At 45.4% G+C, this 23,303-nt stretch overlaps 1 protein-coding gene across 1 annotated transcript in view; it reads left to right on the forward strand.

The window, feature by feature from the left end:
• Positions 1 to 23,303, forward strand: part of LOC147715147 (Fc receptor-like protein 5) — a 515,196-nt gene that overhangs the window by 256,492 nt on the left and 235,401 nt on the right. The window contains exon 8 of the mRNA XM_086919770.1: positions 19,157 to 19,450. Within this exon, the coding sequence (XP_086775896.1) occupies positions 19,157 to 19,450 (294 nt within the window). The remainder of the gene's footprint in view (positions 1 to 19,156; positions 19,451 to 23,303) is intronic.

Genomic DNA, 23,303 nt, shown 5'->3' on the forward strand with positions numbered 1-23,303 from the left:
ATAACATAAAAAGTACAATTAGTGGATGGTTTCTAATTGAGCAGGCCAATGGTTCTATGTAAAGATTAAAAAGTAGCGGCGACAGCGGGCAGCCTTGCCTTGTACCTCGTATCTCGATGTTACTGGTCAGATTCCCATTAACTATTTTTGCTCTTGGTTTATTATCTACTTCCCTTACCATGTGGCCAAAGCTTTTCCCCAAATTATTTTTTTCAATAATTTCGTTTAGGAAGGCCCAGTTGACTCTATTGAACGCTTTGGCAGAGTCGTAGGTGATTATAGTAAGAGGGAGTTTTTCGCAGGTAGCTACATCTATTGCTGCAAATAGATCGTGGATGGTCTCATGGATTTGCCGCCCTTTTATAAAACCCTTTTGGTCTAAATTAATCAGTCTTGGCATTACTTTGGCTAGTCTTTTTGCTATGACTTGCATAAAAATTTTATAGTCACAGTTGAGTAACGATATTGGTCTGTATGATTCGCACAGCTTTGGATTTTTTCCAGGTTTTAGGATAATGCTAATTGTCGCATCATTCCAGGAATCAGGGATTTTCTCGTGGTCCAAAAATACATTATTCATTAAATCTGTTAATTTGTCAACTAGAGATTCTTTTAATGCCATTTAGAACTCATTTGGGAGCGCGTCAGGGCCAGCGGCTTTTCCTCTTTTTAGACTACTTATAACCGCTCTAACTTCCTCAGGCTTAATCTCTTGGATTAATTCTATCATTTCCTCTTCTGTTAGTGTTGGGAGGGAAATAGCTTCAAGATAATTCTTGATTTGTTCTTTTTTTTTTTAAACTTTATTTTTGGTGGCGAAGAAAATAAAGAGGCACAAATTATACAAATGAAAAAGCAGTTAACACTTTCGGACCAAGAAGGTCAGAGCCAAAAAGGAGGAACACAGCCAGGTGCGGCCCACATCCCGGGGGCAGGGCGGCACCTCGTTAAACCTGCAAAACAATGAAGGGAATTGCTCTTGTGCTCCCAGAATCCCCTGGTCAATATCAATACCTTTGCCAATTTTCTTACATGGTGCTATACCAAACCAAACAAAAACATAACAAAAACCAGAACCCCATGAATGGCATTTGTGGCATTGATGCAATCACATAAGGAGAGGTAGGCGAGGGCCTACTACAGAGCGGTCCTCATAGTAGAACGTGGTCGATGGTAATCACAATGATCAACAAGTGTACGCAACAAGGAACATCGGCATGGCCCAGGGGACTGCTACACCACCTCAGGACACTGCACCCCGGATCCCTCCCCACCATCATCAGACTCCGAGGAAGCGGAGGAAAACAGCTCCGCGCTAGTAGCGTCCGAGTCATCCTCCTCCATCCCCTCGATACACATGGCCCTCCAAGCGAGTAAGTCCTCCTGGAGTTTCCCATCCCTGCGTGTGCTCTGCATATGTGTCTCCTCCGCTAGGGTTGATTTGTTCTTTAGTTGGATTTGTGTCTTCTTTATATATACCCGAGAAGAATTTTGAGAACTCTTCTCCTATTACAATATCTTCAGAGCTTTGTGATGGTTGGTTCTGGATCTGGATGCATGGTATGTTATTCCTTGACTGTTCAGTTTTTAATCTCCATGCTAGTAATTTTCTGCATCCTTCCCTGTATTCGTAGCTGGCTGGTTTGCTATTTTCCCGATTTTCTCTCACCATGCTTTCCAAGTAGTTTACTAGAGTCTCTCTAAGTTTTCGGTGTTTTTCCTCTAGTTCTTCCTTTGATTCTGAATAGATCTCATTCTCTAGTAGTATCTCTACAGTTTTAATGTCTAATTCCATTTTTTTGATTTCTACAACAACAACAACAAAGGAGCTTATAAAGCGCCTGGTGACGCCATCACGGCGTGTCCCCGCGCTGTGGAAAGAAGCCAAGTGCAGAGTAGGGAGTTACAGGGAAAACAGGTGAGTTTTTAAGCTTTTCCTGAAGGCGGTCTCCGAGTCCGCTAGTCTGATCTCCATAGGGAGAGCATTCCATTCCCTGGCGGCCATAACCCGAAAAGAGCGGCCACCCATTCTGGCCTTCCTGATACGAGGTACTGTGAGCAAGCTAGTTCCCCCAGAGCGAAGAGTTCTATTGGGCTCATAGGGAATTGCTAAGTCATTCATATAGGGAGGAGCTTTTTGGGAGATGATCCTGTGGCACATTAGTAATGCTTTAAAAAGAACTCTTTATTTTATGGGTAGCCAGTGGAGGGTATCTAGCGCAGGTTTGGATGGAGCTCTCTTGGGAAGTCTGAGGACTAGACGTGCTGCTGTGTTCTGTAGGACTTGAAGTCTCCTGATGTTATTTTGCGATGTTCCAAGCAGAAGCACATTCCCATAGTCTATTCTGGAAGTCACGAGCGCCTGTGTCATAGTGCGCCTTGCTTCAAGAGGGAGGAGATCCAGGGTACGGTTAAGGGTCTTCAAGACCCCATAGCATTTACCGACCACCCTGTTCACGTGGCAGTCGTAGGAGAGTTTAGGGTCAACCCAAATCCCCAGATTTTTGGCTGCTTCACAGGGGGTGGGTAGCGGCCCCAGACATGAAGGCCACCACTCCTTGGTCCAGCTCGTATCCCTACCTCCCATAACAAGAACCTCTGTTTTCGAGCCATTAAGCTTCAGGCAGTGTTGGGTCATCCAACCTGCCAGAGCCTGCATGCAAGATTTAAAGTTGTCTGAAGAAACGGAGGGGGCTTGGGATAGGGAGATGAGAAGTTGAGTATCGTCGGCATATGAAACTAATTCAATGCCGAACGATTGAACCACTTCAGCCAGAGGGGCCATATACAGGTTGAACAGGGTAGGGCTCAGGGCAGAGCCCTGAGGCACCCCCTGTTCCAAGGCAATGCTGTCAGAGAGAAAAGCACCTCTCTGAACCTGAAAGCAGCGGTTGGTAAGAAAAGCCTTCAGCCAGCCCAATGCTTCCTGGGTGACCCCGGCTTTGTTCAGACACTGTAGCAAGATGGAGTGTGCTACAGTGTCGAACGCCGCACTCAGGTCCAGCATTATAAGTGCCATGGTCTGTCCTGCATCTACACCTGCCCGTAGGGTTTCTGTCGCTCTCAGTAGGGCGGTTTTGGTAGAATAACCTGACCTGAATCCTGATTGGGAGCTGTGAAATGCACCATTAGATTCTAGATGGGCCATAAGTTGGCTATTAGCTATTTTCTCAGCCACCTTCGCTAAGTAGGGTAACAGCGAGATGGGCCGAAGATTCTTTATTTTTGTTTTATATGCTCCTAAACTAAGTAGCTTTCCCCTTACCACAGCTTTGTAAGCGTCCCAATTAATGAGGCAATTTCTAGCTTGTTTACATTTTGTGTGTTATTAAATATGGATCGATCTACTGTCCATCTAGGAGGAGTTATGTTTTTAGGTAATAAGAGTTAATTTCACTGCTGAATGGTCAGATAAGTGTGCGGGGATGTGTTAAATGCCTTTAACACTACTTTGGAGGCTCCTGTTTAGAAGGAAGAAATCTATTCTTGATCTATGTCCTAATTTTTTATTGTAGAAAGTGAAAGGATGTGTTTTCACTCCCTTTTGTGTCCACATATCTTCCAGGTCTAGATCTTGTTTGTAGACTCTTAACCATTCCCTCATTTTAGGTAGATTCAAATGTTTGTTAGGAGGTGATCTATCTAATTTAGGGTCGAGTATAATATTATAGTCACCTCCTATTATTATGGGAGCAGAGGTTGATAGGAGTTCCAAGTATAGTTTTTGGAGTGGGGTTGGATCATCTAAGTTAGGACCGTAGTAGCCAACTATAGTGAGGATATTGTCATCTATCCTTATTTTAGCCACTACCCATCTTCCTTTACTGTCTACCGCCTTGCTTTCGACTTTTGCTTTAAGGGATTTTTTAAAGATAATTGCAACCCCCTTTACGTTAGTCTTGCGTAGTGTATATATACAGGCATCCACCCATTTTCGTTTTTTTATAATTTGATCCCACTCGGTACTTACAAGATGAGTTTCTTGGAGGATGATAACCTCACTCTCCGTTTCCTTTAAATATTCCAAGATTCTTCTTCTCCTATTAGGTGTTCTGAGTCCGTTAACGTTCCATGAAAGGACGTTAATTATTTTTTCTTTCGCCATATCTTTTTTAAAGTTGCTAAGTTCTGAACTATGCTACGGCATTTTTTATATAGTCTAATAGACTCCCTTTTAACTCCTATTTTTTGTTTTGCGAGGATATTTTTTCTGATTTTTTTTTCCCTAATGTGCTCCCCACCCGTGTTTTAACATAACTTACAATATTAAATAATTGTAAGGATTGATTTTCCCACCCTGAGGAAGCCTCCCTTCTTCTTTTGGGCGTTATTTCCACCCGCTTCGAGCTCCGGTTTCACCAGTTAACTTATTTATCTTGTTTTATTTTAAAAGATCACTTTCCTTCTCTAATTATGTTAAGCTGATCATTTAAGATGTAAGAATCTGTCTTTTAGGGCATATTTATATCATGTGGTTTTTTTTTTTTTTTTTTTTCCTTTTTCTCGTGTTTTCTGAATTACCTCGGAGGTACTTCTCCAGACATTCGTGCCATTACATCACAGGGTATTGATTCTTTCTTTTATTTTATATAAAAGGTCCCTTCTAGTTTGTTTTCTCCCTTTGGATCTTGTCCTTTATCTGACACATAAGATCCTCTACCTCATGGGGCTCCCTTATATTGTGCATTTTATTGTGCCACATGATTCTAAGGGCTGCCGGGAATTTCATCTGCACATTAGCCCCGAGGGACTTTAGCTCTTGCATATGCTGCCCCAGTTCCCACTGTCTGTTTTGTGTGGCTTTAGATATGTCAGAGCGAATTTTGAAAGACCAGTTGTCCTTGTTTTGTATTCCACTTTTTAAACCCTCACTTAGTATTTTTTCTTTAAGGGTATAAGTCTTAAGTTAATTAAGATTTTTCTTGGAGTTTTTCTTTCTTTGCTTTTCCTGAAGGGATCCCTGTGGACCCTTTGAATGTCCTCCATCAAATTGCAGTCTTTCGTCCAAGGGAAGAATTCTTCAAAAAGGGAGACAATAAATGTTTTTATATCTGATCCCTCCAAGTTTTCCGGTACATTTAGTACTCTAAGGTTGTTTTTTCTTCCTTGGTTCTCCAGTTATTCCAGTTTCTCTTTAACAGTTAGTTCGCTGTCTTTTAGTTGTCTAATCTCTTTTTGATTTATGCCCACCTTTTTACTAAGGGTTTCAACTGCTGTTTCTACTGCGGTGACTGTCTCACCCAAGTCATTTAGTTTTTGGTCCAAGCCTTCACAGACCTCACGTATCTTGTTCTGGTTTCCCTCGGAAACTAAGAATTTTTCCCTCATTTCACCCATTATTTTGTCCAGGAACATCTCCATGACTTTTCCGGTTTGATTCGCTACTAGGAGATCGTTACTTGCTTGATCCACTGTTCGCTCCGAAATTTCTGTTTGAGGCGACGTAGAAATGAAGGAAGATGGCGGCCGGCTGAGACTCTCGGTCGGGAGCTCTGACCCACCAGCACACAACGGACTAAAAGATACACTCTCCGCAGCTTTTCTTTCTATCCGTTCTGCCTTCTCACAAAATTTTTCATCAAAGGCACGAGAGAGGCAAGAAAAGGGGAGTAATGTAGAAGGAAAGTGGTAAATGCGAAGAACGGAAACATAGAACGCTGATAGACGCCATAAACGCCCTGACTGATCACCCCCAGTCGCAAAGAACTTGGACGGATGTTTTAAGAAACTCCAATCCGAATTAACAGTGCGTTATGACATTCGGAAATCCGTGGAAACAAAACGTACCTTCCAAATCCCCATTCTCACCGCCACCGCTGCAGGTCGGAATCTGGACCGTAGCACGAAGAGCTATGCTGAACTGCCGCAGGGCGTTCCAGACGATTACCTTCCTGTTCCGGGGCACGGGTAGCGAGTCAGCAGGACGGAGCCGAAGCAGGGAAGCGGACGGGACGAATCGTCGCGGTCAGTTTCAAGCTTAATACCTGACACAGAGAGACTGCCACTTTCGCAAACATTTGCCCAGGCACCAGTACAAAAGGAATTTAAGGAGGTCGGTCAGCAAAAAACAGGCTGCTCATTGAGAGCTGAATTTTCAAATACCCTTCTGTCGATGAGTGAGGAGAAGGAGTCTCTTCTACCCCCTGGAGGGAAAGCAGAATTGTCCTTAAGACCTCAGACATACAGTGAACAGAAGCAACCAAAAGAAAAGCTGGAAGTTCCTGGAAAAGCAAAAAATCAGGTACGTGGAGGAGTGAGTGATTTTGAAAAAATAACGCCGGATTTAATAACAAGCTGCACCCAACACACCATTATAGAACAAAAAGACAGTGGGGAAATCAAAGGGGAGCGTGATACTCAAACCCAAATAGGGATATTTTCGTACAATACAAGATCTAGGAAACCTAAAGGGGGAGTGGAAACAGAAACTTTAACTGAATCAGAGAAAGAGCTGGGAAGTGGGGGAAAATCCTCCTATTGTCTGAGAAACCGCCAACTAGCTAAACAGCTCGCTCCTCTGAAAAAGAGTGTGACCCCGAGAAGTACAAAAAGAAAGCAGAGAGTGTCCCCCAACTTAGCGGAACTATCAGAAAACATACAATTAAGATCCACGAAATCGAAAGCACAGGGATTGCTCGCGTCAAAACAAAAGATTAAAGTAACTCCCTCCCTACGGTCTTACTTTAAGGTTCAGCAGTCGGTGCAAGTGAGAGGAGGTAATTTCTCTATACAGAACGAGACCATTCCACCGTCTCCAAATACTGGTGATTACTCAATCAAAATCTTCACGTCTGAGGAGAAGTTAGAAAATTCAAATCCTAGGGGGCTAACAGAAATAACCAGGAGCGAAATGTCAACTGAAACTACTAGTGTTCCCTCAAATATAGCTCCAAGCAATATATCACTAATGGAAATAAACGGGGACATTTCTACGTCCCCTCAAACAAGTTTAGTGTTAAACATGTCCTTACAGTGAGAAAAACCCAAAAGCTATTTTCACTGTAGCAAGATTGACTGTTTTATAGGAAAGCATTGGGGTGCAATATTAGATTTAATAATATTATTTCTGGCTAGGAAACAGCTACAAAATTCATTTTTAGACGTTTTGAAATATTTATCAAAAAGCCCAATTCACTGATGAATTTGAATGTTTGGTAAAAAGTTTGGAAAAGGGACCCTTGGGAGTTACCTTTTTCCTGATGAAATCCTCTTGAGGCCCACTTGCATGAGCACCAACTGCCACCACGAAGCTGAAACCCCCCTTGATGAGATGTGAACTTGCTCCCAAAGCAAAGACAAGGCCTTTGGATGTGGGGAGGTGAGGCTGTTCCCTTGACAGGATAGCCAGTAGGCTGTGCACAGGCACTTGATAAACGTTAAAGAGGACTGATTTACCAAATACCATGGATCGATGTATTGTGCACCCTGTATGAGTTGCGCTGATTTGATGCGCTATTTAGCAGGGGCTCTGACTGCTGACATTGTGCACCACTTGCCTTCCCTGAAAATTAGCCGCAATGTCACAGTGTAAATTTGAGGCTGGTCCCCCCTCACAGAGAAGCTGCTGCGACAGCCCGGACTTTCCCACAGTCCCTGAGCTCCACTAGTGCTGCCCCACAAAGCCTTCAGCACCGTGACCAATGGGCCAGCTCCCGGCGGGCCAGTCACTAACCACAGACCGGGCCGGCCACACTGTGGCTGACAGACACCTACCAGCCAGCGGCTAATTCCACGTCAGGGGTCACACCCACGGGGAGTGAGAGGGCTCATAAGACCAAATGGGGAGGCCACTGTTTGCCCACCAATGTGGCCTAGAGAGGAAGAGATGGACAGAGAGATAGATGGAAGGGTGGGAGCAAAGGTGCAAGAGATGGATGGATGTATTGAGGAATGGATGGATGGGTGGGTGGGTGGGTGGCTTGATGGATAGATGAATTACGTAGGTAGTCATGTAGGTAGATAGACAGATGAAGAGACTCCGGCACCACCAATAAAATGTAACTTTAAACGTGGATAGACACTAGACAGACAGCCTGACTGACTCGGTAACACCCATAACGTTTACATTTAAATGTGGATAGACAGACAGATAGACATACAGAAAGACAGGCTGATTGACTCCGTAGAATCCATAGCATGGAAATGACCTTATATGGCTACAACAGAGTATATCAAATAAAGAACGTGTGAAATCAATATTAAGGTAGAAACAAAAAAAGAGGGAGTAAACAAAGTTAAACAAAGTAAAATCAGGTCTCAACAAATCAATGCATAGAAGCGTTACTGGAGAGACAACACAGATCACATGAACAGACCAGCCTCTAACACAGAGAGGGAGGCACGCAGGACGTTTTTATGGAGTTAACTGGGAAATGATGCGCTCCTAAACAGTCAGACCCCTGTGTTTAAAAACAGACTAACTGGTGTTTACCCTCTTGAGCACATCTTCAAAGCTGTGAGTGTAACTCAAGCAAGACACATCATGACATTTAATTAAGGTCATCAAACATATGCCCTTAAAACTATAACTAGAGTAGTCTTCCTTGTGGCCTGCTTGGCGTGAACGTGCGCGCCTTGAGCACTTGCACCACCCCTAGGGTTTTAAAGCGCTATGATTTGGTAATGCGATAAGAAATGGTGTTATTGGCATTTCGCTCCATTTTATCCCTTTTTGTTCTCACTTCTCAGGCCCCATTCAAAATGCGGATAATGGACTCTGCTTCCTTTGCACAAGTGACACAACGGTGGTGTGAAAGAGGCGCAAGGGGCTTGTAAATCTGCCCCATAGAGCTCAGGCAGGGCTGGACTTGAAGATGTTTAAACTAGCTCTACACTACAGGGGGTCACAACTGTAATTGGGATATGCGGCTATGTGCAGGTCATGGGAGCGCATCCTGCTCTGTAAGCATACATCTAGCCTGTAGTCTAGTTTGTAAATGCCAGAGTTGTACTGTGTTCAGCTGAGCCCGGGCTCAGAATGTTAACATACAGGCCGAGTGTACTTATGAGCCCAGTCAGTTCTCTCTAATCCAAGTTAGTGAGTGGTCGCCTATACTGTGCCTTTAATCTGCGCACTGAGCCTGGGGAAGCACAAACCACACTTGATGCTCTGACTGCCAGACTTAAATTACTTCATTAGTCCCTAGGTAGTGCAGAGCTGTGATAAAAAAAATCTGATTATGATTTTTTTTCAGCTATGTAGTGCACAAGGCCTACATAGTTGATTGGGGAAATAGAGAAGAAGTGGCTGCTAGGGACCGTTTGGTTGTAGGGATGTGACCAGAGAGGGAATCTAGCATATATGTATTACCATGGCAGCTTTAGTTGGTGATTCTACATTTAGACATGCAAATACGGTGAATGTGAACACGTGGAGTGAAACACAGTCCTGACTCAGCAGGAAAGCATTTCCAAATGACATTAATGGAGTCCAAGCTAGTTGCCAGTGTTCAATTAGTAGCAAATACAGTATGGCAATCCAAGCCCAAGCCCACTCTTATTCCATTAGAATGTGCAAATACGATGCTGCAGTCTGCTCCGAGTCCGACCTCATAGCCTGGAGCCAGGAGGCCAGCCCAGCCAGTGCAGCCACCACTTCTCCGAACAGCCGCTGGTAGCTTCCTATGGCAGCCTCGAACTCAGAGGGTAGCATGCATCGGTGGATGTGCCTGGAGTGCACAAGAGATCAAAAGAGGCATTCTTCTGTGAAAAAAATGAGGATTTTGGACTGAAATGCCTTACTAAAACCCCACAGTAAGGCTGTGTAAGGTGCAGGGCGCTCTGAAACATGTACACCTTTTACCATAGACTTCAAATAGGAGTTTAATTTAAAGAAAGTGTAGCATCGTGCTACTAAATTAGAACAGACACAGGATGCATTCCATTTGGAGCCTTTATTCATATATACTACCTCGACCCTCTCCCTACACTAACTGCCCCGAGGTCTTTCCCTGGCTCCTCCCGTTCCTGTCTCCCCCCGTAGCTCCACCCCAACCACTAGACTGCATCACGGTATTACATCTTCCCCCCTTGTTAACAAAATAAACTTAGCATCCAACATGTTTATAGTTCCTCAATCAGCCACACGGGTCTGCAGGCCGCCTGTTTAGGCTCTGGAGACTCGTCTCCATTTCCTTGGTGTGGCTTTCTGTTGCCTTGACAAGATCATCCTTGAATACAGGAGTGCATCTTTGAAATTGCGAAATGTCTTGTGTGATCTTCTTGTTCCTAGGTTCATGGCGGTTTCCTATGAGCTTCTGGGTTATCCACTCATCTTCAGTTTCTGAGGCGACCATGATTGCCCCTCAGGAGGTAACTGTGAAGGGCTCAGCTTGATGGCGGCACTCCGTCTTCCTTTGTGGCTCTTGTTCGATTAACGCTCGATCTCCTCCGTGAGTGGATGTTGTTCTGGTTCTCTTCCGAGCACCCTCATATAATTCTACTTCCTTTTGTCTTGTCCGGTCGAGGGCAACACTGTCCTCCTGTTCAGAGTCATGCATGCCAGACGGTAGGGCACTATCTGAAAGGGTCATCCTAATTTGGTTAGGGGACTCATTTGCTGCCTCTGGTGTCTCACCCACTCCCACTCGCGTTTGAGACTGGTGAACCATTTAATTATCTGGGCATGGGCCTGTTTCTCTCTCATCCGATGATGATCTGTCGCTGTCACCACATCCGGCCTTCCTTGCAGAGTGGCTGGATAGTCTTTTCCCATCCAGTTGGTAATGCCCCCTATGTCTGTTTCCTTCTGTAGGCCCTTTGAGTCAGCCTCGCTGACCCCTTCAGGGGTAACGGTATATTATTGATGTCTTGATATATTTGCGACTGACATGACATGTTGTCTTGTGGGGTGATTGAGTATTCAGAGACATCGGTGTGAGCTATGTCGCTCTGGATGGGAAGAATGTCCGGTGGTTCTGTGGTGTGTTTGAGTGATTGATGCCATGGCCATTCTCAGGACCATGACTCGGTCGACCCGAGAGATCGGACAGACATGCTTTCTGAATCGGAGGAGTCTTTTGTTGTTGATCTTTGAGAACATTCCCTTGAGTGTGTCTTGAATGGTAGATTTCTGAAACGGGTAGGCCGTGACGAGCTGCTCCTCGAGTCAGAGTTAACTTTGGGATATTTCTCCGGGTACCTTTCTCGACATGGCTTCATTGTCATTTCGATGGCGAGGTTGTTTGATAATCACATGCTTATTTCTTGTGGTTGATACTTGGGTATTTTGTCTCTGCCTCTCTCGTGTGATAATAACGACCTCCTCTCAGTTTCTTCATTGTCTCGGATGTCGTGGATGCATTTGTCTTCCTCTTCCCGCTTGTTTTGTGCACTGAAATCTGTGTTACGGGTGTGATCATGTACCGATTTCCAGTGCTGACGTGACTGGTCCAGTCTTCTATAGTTTGCCTTTCTTGCACCTTTGTTGGGCAGGCTGTCATCTGGTCCATTGGTGCGATCTGTCTCACTTGACACGTCCTCTGCTTCAGAATCGTTTGCACCATATGTTGAATGACTCCTTGAGGTTGTATCAGTGACGCTGTCGCACACCTGGATCATCTTGGTCTTTTGTGTTGTTGACTCAGAGTATTTCATGTCACTTTGTCCCTCCCGTTGTCTTGACTCTGTTCTGCCTTCACCTTCCCCGTTTCTGGTTTTGTTTGTTTCTTGAGCTTTATTAGTGTCTTTGCGTCTTGCACTCGGGTGCAGTTTATTGAATATTTTCCTTGCTTTGACCCGCTCTCCAACTTCGGCCTTCCTGATGATATCCTTTAGCGACCAATGACCTTAAAGGATCTTGCGCTTCGTATTAGAACTTGAACTGCCTTCGATTATCCTGAGCCGAACTGCTCCCTCATTTGTAAATGTGTTGAAATGGCAGCATTGTACCAGATTTTGTAACCGGGTGATGAAGTTTGGCAATGGTTCTCCTGGTTCCTGCCGTGCTGTGTTGAAGGCAATGCGATCATGATCCACGTCTGCCTGTGCGTTGAAATGGGCGCGTAGCTTTTCTTGGAGTCTTTCATAGGTGTCTGTGTCCTTTTCAGAGAATGTTCTGATTAAACGTCGGCCCTCATGACCCACCAGCTGGAGGAGTAGTATCAGACATTTTCCATCTCTTCGTTCACCGATTGCGTCAAGAAAATCGTCCAGTGATTCCAACCACTGGTTCCATTTGGGACCCAAACTCTGAATGTCAGTCTGTGTCACTGGGGGCAGCACTTCAATGCAGGGATTGGACCGTTGTGTTGCTTTTCCCACCGCCATGATCTGATACAGTCACCCTCGTCGCCAGCTGTAGCATCGTGCTACTAAATTATAACAGACACAGGATGTATTCCATTTGGAGCCTTTATTCATACATCCTACCTCGTCCCTGTCCTTACACTAACTGCCCCGAGGTCTTTCCCTGGCTCCTCCCGTTCCTGTTCCCCTCCTTAGCTCCACCCCAACCACTAGACTGCATCACGGTATTACAGGAAGGCATAATGTCGTTTATTTGGGAGCAAAAAATGCTAAATTGTGAATAATGCACAAGCAGTTGCTTGTGGTTAAATCTGCCAATGGTCCGTTTTTGTCCAGTGAGTGGGTCGCAGCGGGGGGTTAGGAGTCAAGTGGCCCGTCTAGTGCTGTCTTGAAGACACAGTCCGACACCCTCGACCATCTTCATAACCCCGATGTGCAGTCCGGTCTCAGCCAGTGGGCCCCACACCCTTCTGCAGTGGCGCCTCGTGTTCGAGACGTCCCTCCTACCACCAAAATGTAATATTCCGTTACTTGGCGGAGCCAGGACTGCACTGACTGTCTGGCGGGCGTGACGTGTCCGGTAATGATTGACGTACAGGCTGGCACATTGATTAAAGAACTGTCATCATATTACAGACAAAAACATGCTGTAAAATGCGTCCTATTGTTTTACTACAGTGATATAGCTCAGTGTGTTGAGCGTCTGCGGCAAGAATTTGTGCTTAACCTGCGGATTTCTGACGAGACCGGCCTTCATTCGCCCAAAATGAGCCCCACTGAGTTGTCTAAACCATGATTTCTATTTGTGGGCACCCATGTTTAAGGCCTGTATGATCTTTATAAAAACCTGGGGTAAGGATCCCCTTGTGTTTTCTCTGGTGTACTAGTGACTCGACAGAGATTGACCGGCCAATCGGAACAAAGCTTGAACCAAAAGAATGAAAAATATTGCTTGTCCGGTCATGGAGATATCACCACCACCTAGCTCCGATTCCAAGCCTCCGCCCTAAGTCTGGTTACTTAGCCCCAGCCTGGCCCGGTACCGCGACCACAGCGCAGTGGATTTATTTTGTGAGCACTGCTCAGGAAATCCACTGCGCTGCGGTCGCCGAACGCGGCCGGGCCGGGGCCTAACCACCAACCAGACTTTTACTTTTAATTCCAGCCCGCCAATAAATTGATCAGGGATCCCACTGAATCAGGGTGGCATGCAAGAAATGCAATGAAACGATCACTCACCTGGGGCGCACGGTGGCAGGCTAGTAATAATTAAATTATGGGGTACCTCCAGGCTCCGCTCCAGCCTCTCTTTCTCTAGGGTAGTGGCCTCCTCTCTCTGCCTCACAGTCACACGCACTTTTTATTGCGCGACCCCCAATGCGCTTGCGCATGATCTCCAGAATCGAGACCAGACCCCACCCTGAGGGTAAATGCCTGTACGTACCGCGGCACACAGAGGCGGATGCGGAGACTGAGAGAGAGTAGACAATGACATCACTGCGCACTGCGCATCCTGGTGCGTCCAGACAATGCCGGTGGATTTTTCAAGTATAATAATAATTAGTCCTGGCTAGAAATAAAATTTGGGTGACATGACATCACTGACACGGACGGCACCAGCAGCAGCTGCATTTTATTCAGATAGACATAGTTGTGCTTGTTTGCTCGGTCACGCTGTCCTCGGTGTCCAAATCGGCCCAGCAACAAAACCAGCCCCCTATCACAAACCCAGCCTCCACTACATCCAGCCTACGGGGGATTGCCCGGTGCCTGGCATAACCAATCCTGCCCTGGTTTTAAGTAAGGGCACTGTGGGATTGTTCAGAGTAGGGCACACAGGAAATGCTGCACATGTGGATATGGGTACCCCTTGGATCATTTACCCCATTGGCTAAGTAGTAGCTAGGAGTTTCCCCAACCTGCAGCCTAGTGCCATGCTGGCATAATGCAGGGGATAAATGTGGTATTACCAGTATCCTACTCAGAACAGGTTCTGGACCTGTGGAAGAACAGAAGAGCGCGGGCCTGCTGTCTGTGACCTGAGAAGTGCCTAGAAGACTGGAACTGCTCCTTCTCTTGTACCCCAGACAAAGAAGTGGATTCCAAGGGTCTAAAAGAACACCCCCTGTTCAAGCTACTTAGACACACAATCTATAAGAGGTCTTTTTCTGCAACTGTCCAGCTGACCAGTTCCAACTGTACCTGCTAGGGAACCTGCCACTGACATATTTCACCTTCGAGAACCTCCAGAGGACTGTGACTAAACTTTCAAGCCGATCCAATGAAGTTGTGTTGCCTCTGGGCCAAAGATTTTCCACAGCATCAAATCCAATGTAGCGAGGCCTTGCAGACATTATGCTTCCTAGGGCCTTCTGCGACTACAGCCCTCAGTTCGGCCCCGCTGGAAAAATCCGAGCTTCAAATATTTGATTAAGTCTGAAGGTGGAAATCTTCACTGGGCTCCAGTCGGTATTGGCCCTTCTTTAGGCACAGAATTCAAATTTTTCATGCTCAGAACTTTCCTGCCTGATGTTAACTGCTGCACCAAGACCTCATCCAGCATCTATCCAATGACATGGATCATGGGGTGGCTCCTCCGCTGAGCGGAGCAGCGTTGCCCCACAAGAAAAATAAAATGATAATAACAATGTTATTATCATCTTATTTTTCATTACTGGCTATTTAAGGGTGTGGGTGGTGTTGCACTTAACGCAGAGCAGGAAGAGGATTGGTGGCACTCTCCTAAGTGCACATGAGGGTTTGTCCAGCTGTCTCGGGCTGGCCAAACCATCATGCACACTTGGCATGTTCTCCACTGGGCTGTGTTGTGCAGCCTGGTGAAGAACATGTCCAGCCTCCCATTCCCTCTCTGCGTGCCGAACCACGACGCTCAAACCACTCACAAAGCTACTGTAAGGAAGAATTGTGATTTGGTCAGGGGAGTTGGAAGTCTGGGTGCTTCCTGTTTTGTTGACCGAAGAGAGCGAGGATGAGGGAAAAAGAGCTGTTGGGAAGATAAGCAATTTTTTTCCCCATTATCTTTTGTTTTTTAACCCCCAGATCTCCCCGCCCTCCCACTACTGCCCGGTAGTAGCCGCTTCTGCATGGATCCCTCTTTGGCTACAATCAGCTGCTTTGCTCCACTGATAACTTTTGACTTGCATTTCAGAGCTCAAAGGTAACATTTCTGGCCAGGTCAAACCTGGTTTCTGTATCCGGCTCATGCTCCATCATGGTTTACCTTAATTTGTGCCTAGGTACCAGTCAAGCGCTTAATGATTTTTTATGTCATTCTTTGTTTACTGTTTAAACTTTAAAAAGCCATAAATCCGGTTTCCTTTCTTGTTTTTTTATTGCTTTGGTATCATCTGATTTATTACAATTTATTCTATTTTTATAAATTGGTTTGGAATTTTTCTTGTGTTATGTTTTGATTACTGTTCTGGTACTGCATACATACTTTTAAATATAGCCTTTAGGCCAAGCCTGTCTGCTGTGTGCCATAGATGCCATGGGCTTGCGCTCAGGTTACTTAGTGACTATATGGGTTCATCCTGACAAGTGTTGTGGCTATTACTTTAGGTGGGTGCTCAACCCCCTCAACTAATACCCCAATTTCTCACAATGTGTGAATATACATTCTAACGCACTCTAACCTGAACTATCAATCAGCTGATGACTAAAAACACTTTTCAATTGCCTCTGGTTTTCTAGAAAATTATACACATCTGCACACCTAAAGCCAGGGCCCAATCCACGAAGATACTTACGTGGGGTAAAGTTCCTAGTGCAGAATTTTAGCACTAGTGGTGTAAACTCCTCTCGGCGCACTGCAGAGAGTGCGGAGACTCATGCCCCACCTTTTTTGCTGAAAGCTCTGATTTCAAATGATTACTTATTGATTTGCATATACAGCCCTGATTTTACTATAGTGTGTAGTCATTCCCATATTTAGAAATGCAGTTGCAGAGGAAAGTAGATATGCATACAGTGTGTACTTCTTTATGTATTATTCTTGAGGTATGAATCATAGAAATGCCATGTAGTTCCTTGATTCTAGTTGTAATTTTACCCCTTCGCTGCGGCGGAAATTCCGCCGCAGCGCTAGGGGAGAGGGGGGCCGCGCGGCGCTCCTGTTCTCGTGATGGAACCGCTCCGTCACAAGCCTCGGGTGGGCTGTGCTTGTGACGGAGCGGTTCCGTCATGGCACCGTCCGCTCAATAGAACGCGCCGCACAGGCGCGCGGCCGGGTTGTGACGGAACCGCTCCGTGACCAGCACAGCCCACCCGAGGCTCGTGACGGAGCGGTTCCGTCACGAGCATGGGAGGGGTTAATGGGGGCAACAAATGTCAAAGCCTTAAGAACTACTGTCATAGGGGTGTTAGAGGAGAACATTCGCCACACCAAGATGGCCTATAGCTGTGGGTTGTGAGGAGTGGAATATTCATACAAACAACTTGCTTTGCCTTTACAAATTAGTGGAGGTACTAGAGAACAGCCACACTTAACAATTGTCAGAAGTAATGAAAACACTTTACAAAGTACTTTAGAGTGCACAAATGCCAGGTATCTACCACCACTATCCCCTAAAGCAGGACAAAATAAATTGTCCCAGACAAGATTATTAAAATATGATTCAGCACTCTTTATTTATTTATTTATTGCATTTTTATATAGTGTGGACTTTACCCGAAGGTGTCGAAGCGCTATACAATAGAACCAGTTACGCTACATAAGAGAAATCTTTCAAAATAGAGCGTTACAAAAATTAACAGGATAGCTAGGGTAAAACCATAGAAGGCAATAACACAATATCAAATGCAATGATGAACTGACTTCCTAGAGGGGTCTGATAATGAAGGTATTAGTTCTGAAAGTGTCTTTGGAAGAGAAGAGATTTGAGGTCAGCTTTGAAGATCCGGATAGAAGTGTTGGCACGGAGCAATGGCGGAAGCGAATTCCAGATTCCCACCGCATTATCTGAGAACGATTGAGCCATTGATCCTTCCCTTTTGAAGAAGGGGGACTCAAGCAGAAACTTTTCCGTATTCTGAGAAGGTCTCGAGCCTTCAGACATTTCGAGTTTATTCACCAGGTAACAAGGCGAGGAAGTGTGCAAGACTTTGTGGGTGATGCAGGCAGTTTTGTAAATAGATATTGCCTTGATGGGCGGCCATCAAAGAGAAGACTGGATAGGACATTCATTCACTCATTTGGACCCTGAAATAATGAGAGCTGCTGAATGGAGGACGGATTTGAGGGGAGAGAGGTGAGATTTGGGTAGGCCAGTCAGAAGAGAATTGGAGTAATCCAGTCTAGAGAGAACTAGTGATTGAACCAATGTTTTTAGGTCTTTCTTCATGTAGAACCGACAAATCCCCCACAGAAGGCGCAGCTGGTAACATGCGTTCTTAGCAATGAAGTTGATGTGGGAGATTAGGTTGAGTCTTTTGTCAAGTATTACACCTAGGGATTTAGCGCTGTCAACAATGATGGGTTTTTTATTGAGTAAATTCAGCTGATCCATCCAGGATTGAACAGGAGGAGGGGAGAGTATTTTGTAAAGTGAACTTTGTAGTAGTCTCGCGGGTGTGAAATACCTATAAATGAATTGTACAAATATTAGAAAAAATATCAGCAGTTAGGAGAGTGCACATTTGGGGCCTCATTACGATGTCGGTCAGAAAGCAAACTAATCGACTCCTTGTCGGAATCGGTGCCGACCAACTCGTGTTCGGCAAGTCCGACCAACCGATTACAATGCTTCTGAACACCGTTCGGAAAGTCTCCCATTGACATCAATGGGAGCCAGTGGTCCCACGACAACACAGGCTCCTATTGGAAAAAGGGGTGGCTGCAGAAAACCCTGCACCCTGTGGCGGGCACTCCATGGTGCCTTCCACACTGTGCATGGTTTGAAAGATGGGTCCCATGGGTACCCCTTGGCCCCCAACCCGAGGTCTCAGGATGAATGGGGGCCTGCTAGAGGCCCCCACAGTCAGTTTCTGACAGCCTTTTTCTGTGAAACAGACCGATTCGGAAAGGCTGTTCGAATCCAACATCGTAATATGTCGGTCAGAAACGCGGTCCATAGTGCTGTACGATTCGGCTACGACTGACTCGGAGTTCCAGAATGCCGGTTGGAACCGATTCGGACTGACCAAACGGTTTGCTTTCCGACCGAGTACATCATAATCGGTCAGTTGGAAATTATTCCGATCGAGTCGGTAACATCGTTTCCGACACGATTTTGGTGAATCTGACTGCCGTTCAGGGCCTTTCCCACTAACATCATAATGAGGCCTTTAGTGTGTTTTTAGCAAAGTGTGATGAAACCAAAGATTTTATCTGAATCAAAACAAATCAAGAACCTTTTCTTGGTGATGCGAAACGACAAATATTCGCTGAAACCCCTTTTCCATACATTATGGTTTGTGCTCTCTATAGTTTTAGGTTAGTGTCCATTTCAACAGAAAACATGCTGTTTATAAATGACACTGCACTACCACACCATGCATGAGTAACATATTTGCAACAGACTGCTCCAAAGTGCACCAGCAGTGACATACTACACCCTTACTTCTCTTTTGTCAAATGGGCGAGGCTCATTTGCTGCACCTGTGTTTTGGGTGCCACTTTGGTTTTTCACAGTCATTATGAGTTCAGTGATGTAATGTAACACTGATTGCAGAAACCCCACTCTGAAAATTGTTCTAGCACCACTATTTGTGCTAGCATATTTTTCTACCTACTATTTACAGCTCAGTATAAAAGAGCCTAGTGGTTGTTTTTTGAAGCTATGATGGCATTTAATGTAATTAATCCATCTTCTATGTCTCTGTAAATTCAGAATCTTGTCTGTGATGCATATCTGTCTGCCTTCTTGATGAGCACCATCCTCTTTTTCAGATACTCCCCCAGCTCCGTCCATAGCTCTGACCCCTCACTACACTGTTTACATCAGTGGGGAACCTGTGACGTTGACATGTATTGCTTCAGCGGAGCACACACCTCTACAATTCCAGTTTTTCAAGAAGGCAGGGGGGCAGCGGATGGAAGTCTCATCCACAGGCAGAGCCTCTCATAAGATATTAACTTCTGATGCAGAGGCGGAGGGATCTTACAGCTGCTTGTACTCAAAAGAAACACTCCGGCGAGCTATCCAGTCCAGGGAGAGTGGCACGGTGTCAATATCAGTGACAGGTGAGCGAAATGCTGCGTCTATTGCAAACCTTAACATGTTGCATATTGAATGAAGAAAGTTGTGCATAACACTTTTCGCAAATGGATGCTTTACATGCTGCCTTAGTATGTCCGTTCGCCTAAATCCCGATAACAATTGACTGTCGAAGAGGGCTTGTGATTTTAGCATGTATGTGTCCATCTTGGGTCCACTGCTGGAACTTGACAGCTTTATAAAGTCACTGCCTCTGTTTCATACACTGGCCCAGTAGGTCCTCCATCTCTCTGAACCACAATGTCCCATCTGTGTCGTAACGGAGCGGAGTGGGTCTTAACCTATGGTCCATGGAACTCTGGGGGCAAATGGCGCATTTTCAGAGGATCCACTGACCCATATTACTTCTAGCCATTATTTTCTCAATTTTCATAACCAATTTTTAGCTACATAACTGTAAAAAGATGGCGCCTCCATCTAGGATAGCAGTTTCATTGAATAAGTATATTACTTTGTTAAGATAGGTTAAAAAAAAACAATCATAAGCATTTTTAAATGGTTTTTAGTCAGAAGCTGATTGCTAGTAGGCCTGGGTGAAGTTCACAGAGTTACCGCTAGGCAGACCTCTAGTAAGTGACCAAAAAACTCAGCTGTGCTCCCTGGAGTTCCGCAAAAGGCAGAGAGCGTTACTTTGTGTTGCAAGTGCTGATTTTTAATACTGGGTGTTTGCCCCACATTGTAAAATCAGGATGAACAGCACCACGCACAGCGCAAGAGGGCAATGTTATTTTCTGGCACTTGAGGAGATGTTCTACTCAAGAAGCAGCTTCCTCAACCCGAGCGGAAGGTCTCTGAATGCGAGCGGTAGTGACAAGCTGCAACCGCTCGGGTTGAGAACTCTCGTTGGGAGGTGTTATGGAGGAAGAATTTCTCGCTCATTAACTTTGGCGAGCAGGGTGAGAGTAAAGATTTTGCGCTGCCCGCTACATGGAGTCTTTCAGAACTCCACCTTCTACGCGAATGGCAATTCTGCCTGGCAAAATGACCACTTTTGAAGGTCAGACCCTTCCTTATAAATATTATTAACTCAACCCTAATTAGGCCATACTGCTCATAAGAGAGGACGCATGGTATTTAAAAATAGAACATGTACAAGTTTAGTGTTAAACATGTCCTTACAGTGAGAAACCCAAAAGCTATTTTCACTGTTGAGATTGACTGTTTCATAGGAAAGCATCGGGGTGCAATATTAGATTTAATAATATTATTTCTGGCTAGGAAACAGCTACAAAATTCTTTCATAGACGTTTTGAAATATTCATCAAAAAGCCCAATTCACTGATGAAGTTGAATGTTTGGTAAAAAGTTTGGAAAAGGGACACTTGGAAGTTACCTTTTTCCTGATGAAATCCTCTTGAGGCCCACTTGCATGAGCACCAACTGCCACCACGAAGCTGAAACCCCCCTTGACGAGATGTGAACTTGCTCCCAAAGCAAAGACAAGGCCTTTGGATGTGGGGAGGTGAGGCTGTTCCCTTGACAGGATAGCCAGTAGGCTGTGCACAGGCACTTGATAAACGTTAAAGAGGACTGATTTACCAAATACCATGGATCGATGTATTGTGCACCCTGTATGAGTTGCGCCGATTTGATGCCCTATTTAGCAGGGACTCTGACTGCTGACATTGTGCACCACTTGCCTGCCCTGAAAATTAGCCGCAATGTCACAGTGTAAATTTGAGGCTGGTCCCCCCTCACAGAGAAGCTGCTGCAACAGCCCGGACTTTCCCACCGTCCCTGCGCTCCACTAGTGCTGCCCCACAAAGCCTTCAGCACCGTGAGCAATGGGCCAGCTCCCGGCGGGCCAGTCACTACCCACAGACCGGGCCGGCCACACTGTGGCTGACAGACACCTACCAGCCAGCGGCTAATTCCACGTCAGGGGTCACAATCACGGGGAGTGAGAGAGCTCATAAGACCAAATGGGGAGGCCACTGTTTGCCCACCAATGTGGCCTAGAAAGGAAGAGATGGACAGAGAGATAGATGGAAGGGTGGGAGCAAAGGTGCAAGTGATGGATGGATGTATTGAGGAATGGATGGATGGGTGGGTGGGTGGGTGGCTTGATGGATAGATGGATTAGGTAGGTAGTCATGTAGGTAGATAGACAGACAGATGAAGAGACTCCGGCACCACCAATAAAATGTAACTTTAAATATGGGTAGACACTAGACAGACAGCCTGACTGACTCTGGTAACACCCATAACATTTACATTTAAATGTGGATAGACAGACAGATAGACAGACAGATAGACAGACAGATAGACAGACAGAAAGACAGACAGAAAGACAGGCTGACTGACTCCGTAGAATCCATTGCATGGAATTGACCTTATATGGCTTCAACAGAGTATATCAAAGAAAGAACGTGTGAAATCAATATTAAGGTAGAAACAAAAAAAGAGCAAGTAAACAAAGTTAAACAGAGTAAAATCAGGTCTCTACAAATCAATGCATAGAAGCGTTACTGGAGAGACAACACAGATCACATGAACAGACCAGCCTCTAATACAGAGAGGGAGGCACGCAGGACGTTTTTATGGAGTTAACTGGGAAATGATGCGCTCCTAAACAGTCAGACCCCTGTGTTTAAAAACAGACTAACTGGTGTTTACCCTCTTGAGCACATCTTCAAAGCTGTGAGTGTAACTCAAGCAAGACACATCATGACATTTAATTAAGGTCATCAAACATATGCCAACATATGCCCTTAAAACTACAACTAGAGTAGTCCTCCTTGTGGCCTGCTTTGCGTGAACGTGTGCGCCTTGAGCACTTGCGCCACCCCTAGGGTTTTAAAGCGCCATGTTTTGGTAACCCGATAAGAAATGGTGTTATTGGCATTTCGCTCCATTTTATCCATTTTTGTTCTCACTTCTCAGGCCCCATTCAAAATGCGGATAATGGACTCTGCTTCCTTTGCCCTCACAAAACAACTTCAGCTGTATCTTCCGTGCGTGCCGCTCGCCTGGTGATCAGACCCACGGATGGGCGCAGACAGCCTTGCCTTTGGCACCCCTTCAGTAGCTCAACATTTAAAACAGGAAGAAATTGGTGCAAGATCAGAGGCTATCTTCCACCTGACTTCCATTTGCCACTCACTCCAAATTCCCTCACCATTCTAAATTCCAAAAATCAAGCCATATTCACTTTCACTTTCCCTTTTCCAGTTAGGCAACATTCCAACAACAACTCAACTCAAAACTACATTTCTCATCATAAAAATGAAGTGCTTTGGCTCTTGGTTATGCACGGATATAGATTAAGGGGCAGATTTACTACTTCTGGCGCACCTCTGCTAATCAGCAGGGATGCGCCAGAAGAGCTGCGATGCATCTGCCCACCCTTGTGCCACCACTGATGCGCTGTATTTACAATGCTGATTTAGAAAAGGGGGTGGTGATGAACAGAGTGTCTGAATTAAGCAGACCACTCTTACCCAGTCCAAAGATCAGGGCTTGATCCATCACCGTTTTTTAGCTCACTGCACCATCCCAGCTCAGAACTTGGCTATATGCAAATTAGTCTGACCCTGGCCCAGTGCATCATGGGAACAGGGCAGACCAAACTACCAAGCCAATTCTTATACTGGGAAGGAAACAATCTTCCGGGGACCGGTTTCTGGCATTTCAGCCGTCTTCGGCCCGGCTTGCTTGAATCCTGATGGTGCAATGAGCAAGGGACTCACATCTGAGTATACCCTTCCACGCTTATGGTGGACAAAAATGATTCAGAAAAGGGGGTGGTGATGAACAGAGTGTCTGAATTAAGCAGACCACTCGTACCCAGTCCAAAGATCAGGGCTTGATCCATCACCG

The sequence above is a fragment of the Lissotriton vulgaris genome, chromosome 5 (genome assembly GCF_964263255.1).
Source record: "Lissotriton vulgaris chromosome 5, aLisVul1.2, whole genome shotgun sequence".
NCBI lineage: Eukaryota > Metazoa > Chordata > Amphibia > Caudata > Salamandridae > Lissotriton > Lissotriton vulgaris.